We start from the raw sequence: 5,914 nt of genomic DNA, 5'->3' as shown, positions 1-5,914 counted from the left end.
TTGTGTATGAGCCGTCCGAGACTCTGTAAGCCGCCGGGCATCAACCTGTGTATATAAAGGGGTGACCCGGCGGTGGGTTAACTCAAGAAACAAGAGATCGGGAACTAGGTCAAGCGTATTCGCTCCCTGGTAATCGAAACCCAAGCAATACAACCCCAAACTGGAGTAAGCCTTTACCTCCACCGCGAGGGGCCGAACCAGTATAAACTCTCTGTGTCCTTTGTCCCGATTAACCCCTTTAAGCTAACCTAGTTGCGATGGCTCCATGACAAAGTCCTTTCGCTAGGACATCTGCCGTGTTAAGTCCACGACACCATCTGAACGAGTTCTCTCCTCGAAACTATTCTAGTACCGCCGTCGAATTGTTCAACCTCAGACACTCGAACCTCAAGAGTTACAATTGAGAGGGCACTTGATGTTTTGAATAATAGATTTAAGATCCTGGATCAGAAGACATCTCACCCTTTCTCCATCCAAGTTAGATTTGTTATTGCATGTTGCATTCACTATAACTTGATCTTAGAATGGGGTTATGATGAGTTTGTGTCGGAGGAGAAAAATATTATGACCGATGATGTTGATGACTCCGACCATGATGAGTTTGTGTCGGAGGAGAAAAATAATTGTTCAACCTCCGTCCTTTAAAGAGTGTACTTCCAAGTTTGTTGGAGAGTCAAACTATCTTAAAGTTTGACCGAGTTTGTGCAAAAATATATCAATGTTTATGAAACTAAATAGATATATGATGAAAGTATATTTTATCATGAATCTAATGCTACTAATTTGATGGCATAAATGTCGATGTAACATTATATAAATACGGTCAAACATAAAAATGTTTGATTTTCCAACAAAGTTGGAAGTACACTCTTTAAAGGACGGAGGGAGTAATTGAGTTTGCAGTTTAAGGAGTTAGCATTTTAAAGCTTAAAGCTCTTAAAGTAGTAGTCTTGATGACATTAATTTTCTCTTCTTATCCATATGCATATGCATGCAATTTTAAACCTTTGCTAATTTTGCTTGCGAGGGAACAACATATACAGAAGTATATGTTGAGGTTTGTTCCGGTTGCACAAAGGTGGTTGCGATCTCGAACATAATTAACACGAATTAATACAGCCAGGTCGGCCAGCTTACGCCGATGAGAGAGAAATGCTCGCCCCAGATTAAACATGTGCCTTTCCACCAAGAAGCCGACAGACGAAGAAGGCCGGCCAATCTATCTCGACGGCCATGGCGGTCTTGTAGTCACGGAGGCCACGGAGGTGGTCCGTCACCTCCTCCATGGCGCCACTTTCGAGATGTAAAATGTACATGCACCGGCACCGGTCAGTGATCAACAGCGTGCCACTCCTGTCTCCGGCGCACATGCACCGTGGCCTGTCGACGATCTGATTCTGCTCGGGTGTGATCTCGACCACCCTATCCCGGCGCCAGTCTCCGCCGCGATCCTCGTCGCTCCCTTTGCCGCCGTCCCGCCGCGTCCAGATCTCCACCTGGGGGTCTTGGCTCGACAGACAGAGCGACGACAGCGTCGCCGCCTTGTTTGGCGCGACGCTCAGATGCGGCGACTCGTACAGGGGGAGGTCGCCCGCCGGCGGCGGGGTCTGTAGCTCCTGCAAGGAGGCGTGGCGAGTGGCGGCGTTCACGTCGAGGACGTGGAACTTCACCAGGTCCCAGAGGACCCAGTGCGCCGTCCCGTGGCTCACGACGGCGCTGCGCCGCTTGAACGGTCCGAAGATGCCGCGCTCTACCGGGTCGAAGCACTCGCTGGGCGCGCTCCAGCCCGGCTCACCGGACGAGAACGTGCGGAGAACGTAGTGCCGCCGGTCGTCGCTGACGCCGACGACCAGCACCTTGAAGGAAGCCGGGTCCGGCGATTGCCGCTGGCCGTCGTCGGGGCAACAGTCCTCGCCGGTGAGGACGGCGTGGGCGCTCGTGCCAAAGTAGTCGAAGAACCAGTCGCAGCGCAGCGGGGGGAGCACGTGGCACGCGCCCGAGAGCAGGTTGCACACGGCGAGGCGGTCGACGCAGGGCTCTGGCTCCGCCTCCGCCTCCGTCTCGGCGCCGGCGCCGAAGCGCACGAGGAGCACGCCGCGGTGCGAGGCGAGCGGCACGACGCGGTCGTCGAGGAGGCCGGCAGCGCCCGGGACGAAGGAGCCGAGCAGGGGACGGCCGGGGCCGAGCACCGACCCCGGCGCGCGCACGAAGCTGGAGCCCGGCGGCCCTTCCCCGCCGCGGCGCCGCTCCCGGCCGAGGAAGCCGACGAGGGAGGAGCAGTGGCACGCGCCCTCCGGCCAGCGGCGTCGCAGGAAGGACGGCTCGGTGACGAGGTCGCGCCAGCGCTTGCGCGCGGCCGCGCAGCGGAAGAGGTCGGCGACGCCGGGCACGCGCGCGAGGATCTCCAGCACCACGTGCTCCGGCAGCCTCACCAGCGAGGGCGCTTCCGGATCCCTCATCTTGATCTCTCCGCGCGACAGGATGGCCACAGCCCCATCATTGTACTACTAGTAGGAGTACTACAAAGTTTGCGTAGATGCGCCGCGCCCGGACATTCCGCAGAGGGAAAAGGCGGAGTATTTTATTGAGTGTGGGGCTAGATCTCAGTGAGATTTAACAATTTTTTTACATGGATGTTCACACGAGATCTCACGAATATAACATGAGACTTCGTAAGTCTTGGTCGACTGAGATTTAGAAATTTCTACTTTCCAAATTGATCAGGGGACGCATAATCACTGACCCAATCAGACTATTCAAAGTTCTCAAAAAAAGTTCTCAAAAATCAGACTATTCAAAGATTTTCTATATGTTCCGGCTTTCGAGCACTCCTCACACTTAACCCATACATGAGGCAATATATCCCAAAAAATGAGGCAATATAAGAAGCGCTCCGATGTGTCCGATCAGTTGCCATGTAGGATTTGGCCTATTGTGAACTATAATCACATGTATATGATTAGACAATATAGAAAAATAGTAAGAGACATAGCTACGTGCATGATCAAATAGGGACATAAAATAGACACATACCGAACAATTTGAGGGACCAAATTTAAGTCCGGCTAGACGGTAGACAGAGGGGCGGCATGTTGGACTTCACTGTTCTAACCCATTTGCTGAAGTTTAGCACGATTTGACCCATGTTTAAAGGTTTTTTTTGGATTTGACCCAATTCGAAACGCCAACAACCATGGCGCCGTGCTTGCACTGAAAATGCCATGAACCTCGGCGTCTAGCTCTGGCCCACCTCCTGGTCAGCCCAATTGACCGTTCGACGTGGCAAATTTCACCTCACCCTAGACGCCAAGGACTTTGGCGTCTACCTAGCTGCCTGTGTTCATTTACAACACCATGTATGCATACGATTGTTAACGAGAGCAGATGACATGTGCGTACCAAAATCCAACAAAGAGGCACATAGACATGCAGCGACATTTGTCAGCACCGTCTGCATAAATATTTACTGTATTATATGGTTGTCTCATATGAAAGGCAGTACAAGAGCTACCTCGTCTACAATGCATGAAAATGCAGCTAATGCTAGTGGGCATGGTAAGTATATCCAGTGCATCGATGCACGTGGGCACGGGCTAAGAAGTGTAGTAGTTCATCACCTCATTGGGTCTTTAGGATAATTGCAACGCGCTGACTCATTTCGTCCGTCCGTGTTTGTTTGGATTAAAACAGACATAAACACTGACCCAAATCCAATTTACGCGTCTTGTTTGTGTGGATGCATTTCTGGCACAAATTTACACCTGATTTGCACACACGGACACGGGACGGACGCGACGCACGTCCGCTCGGTGTCCGTCTCAGGCCGACTTGTCGGCAGTCCAACCACCACCGTGGTCCAATTTAATGTCGTCCACCTAACTTGGGCCCGCATGGCAGCCAGTGAAAGCGTCCGGAGTCCACGCTTTTTAAATTGCAAGCATGCCCCGGGAGGGGGGAGCTCATCCACTTCTCTTCCCCACCACTCCCGTCCAGATCTGGCCACGCGTGCCCCCTCGCCGGCAGACAGAAACCCTGGACGCCATGATCGGCTTCTTTGGCAAGGGCAACGCCGAGGCCAACTCGTCGTGCGCTCCCGCTACCGTGGTCGGACATCAACCTCCCCCACGGCTAGCACCTTGACACCCACCGCATCCCGATGCCAGCCGTGCCGCAGTCTGAGCGGACGAGGGCGGAGGCGATCGCAGGAGGCATGCTCTTCTCACGACGGAGCAGCGTCGCGCCCCGACGTGCGCGAGAAGGAGCACCGGCAGCGATGGGCACGCGAGGGGGAGGAGGAGCGCCGGCAACGCTGCGCACGCGAGGGGGAGGAGAAGCGGCGGGAGCGCGAGGAAGATGAGAAGGAGCGGCAATTTTAATGTAGCATCCATCTTGTCACTCAGTTGCTTTCGGAAGGGCCAGCAGAGAAGAACTCGACGACGGTGGCGGCGCCAATCGGCGAGGGCCGATATCGCCCGCGGTTGTCGGAGTAGATGAAGTGGTTGGGATAGATGATGGCGGCGCTAGCGACGGGCTGGTGCTGGACGAAGACGAAGAAGGGTGGACCAGCGGCGGCGGCGACTACGGAGGTAGCAGCGGCGGCGGTTGCTCGAAGTAGGCAAGGAATCCTGACAGCGTGACGAAGCTGGCGTGGACGGTGGCATTTCCGCGCCGAGGGAGACGGTGCGGTGCATACCACGGGAGGTCGACGTGCGGTGACGGTAGAGTGGACCGCGGGCCGCGGCGCTACGGCCCGAAGGGACAACGCAGAGGCGGCGGGCGGGTCGGGGCGACGGCGGGAAGACCTCGAGGCGGCAGCGGGGACCGCGGGCCACGGCGCTACGGCCCGAAGGGGCGGCGTAGCGACGGAACCCGGGTCGGTGCAACCGCGGGAGCGGTCTCGGGACGACGGCGTGGACCGCGTGTCACGCTCGCTACGGCCCGACGGGGCGACGCAGTGACGGCGTGAGGGTCGGTGTAGCCACGGGGACGACATGGAGCGGACGGCCTCGGGGCGGCGGTAGACCGCGGGCCGCGGCACTACGACACGAAGGGGCGACACACCGGTGACGCGGGTCGATGTAGCCGGGAGAAGAACCACAAGGCGGCGGAACTGTGGCCCAACAGGGCGACGCAGAGGCTGTGATGGGCTGCCGCATGGCGCGAGGCCGCCGGGTCGGGGCGATGCATGTGTTCCGGTCGAAGTAGGGCGATGACGGCCGACGGAGATCTACGGGCGGGCCGGCGTGCGGACGGCGGACGTAAGGGGTCGCCTGTCGCGCGAGGCCACCGGGTTGGTGAAGAAGCAGGACGGCCGCGGGTGTCGACGACGGCGGCGGGCGACGCAAACCAATATTAGATCGGAAAACCAAAAAGATAACGCCGACGGAAGACAGAAAAACCCGGAGTAAGGACTTAGAAAAAAGACTCTTTAGGGCAGCCGGTCAACACGACCGGCAGATGAATCCTAGGTAAGGGCGGCGCGGCCCCTGGCGGCGGTCATCGAGGCCGACCACCTCGGGAGCGACGCGAAGCGGAAGCGACGGGCGGTGACTAGGGTTGGATCAGTTAGCCTGATGACAACCATATAAGACAGTATATATTTATACAGTCAGTGCTGATAAGTCTCGCTGCAGGGCTATGTGCCAACTTGCTGGACTTTGGTACGCATGTGTTATCTCCTCTGGTTAAAAATCATATACTTATATAGTAGCTATGTAGACGCCATGGTCTTTAGCGTCTAGGGTCGGGGCAAAATTTGCCACATCGCGCAGGGTGTGTGTCAGGCCAGGCGCTAGGGTTTGAAGCGTCTTCAGTGCAAGCAAGACGCCATAATTGATGGCGTTTTGAAATGGGTCAGATCCGAAAAAAAATTTAAACATGGATCAAATCGTGTTAAACTTTAGCAAATGGGTTA

The 5,914-nt window shown here is 55.9% G+C and overlaps 1 protein-coding gene across 1 annotated transcript; it reads right to left on the bottom strand.

Moving 5' to 3' along the window:
* Nucleotides 1–936: 936 nt before the first annotated feature.
* Nucleotides 937–2,567, bottom strand: LOC123167936 (uncharacterized). Its single transcript, XM_044585793.1, has one exon. The coding sequence runs from the start codon at nucleotides 2,457–2,459 to the stop codon at nucleotides 1,167–1,169; it is 1,293 nt and encodes a 430-aa protein (XP_044441728.1). The 5' UTR covers nucleotides 2,460–2,567; the 3' UTR covers nucleotides 937–1,166.
* Nucleotides 2,568–5,914: the final 3,347 nt, after the last annotated feature.

The sequence above is a fragment of the Triticum aestivum genome, chromosome 7D, assembly GCF_018294505.1.
Source record: "Triticum aestivum cultivar Chinese Spring chromosome 7D, IWGSC CS RefSeq v2.1, whole genome shotgun sequence".
Lineage (NCBI taxonomy): Eukaryota > Viridiplantae > Streptophyta > Magnoliopsida > Poales > Poaceae > Triticum > Triticum aestivum.
Note: the sequence above shows the minus strand (reverse complement) of the source record. Positions and strands in the feature narration are given on the sequence as shown.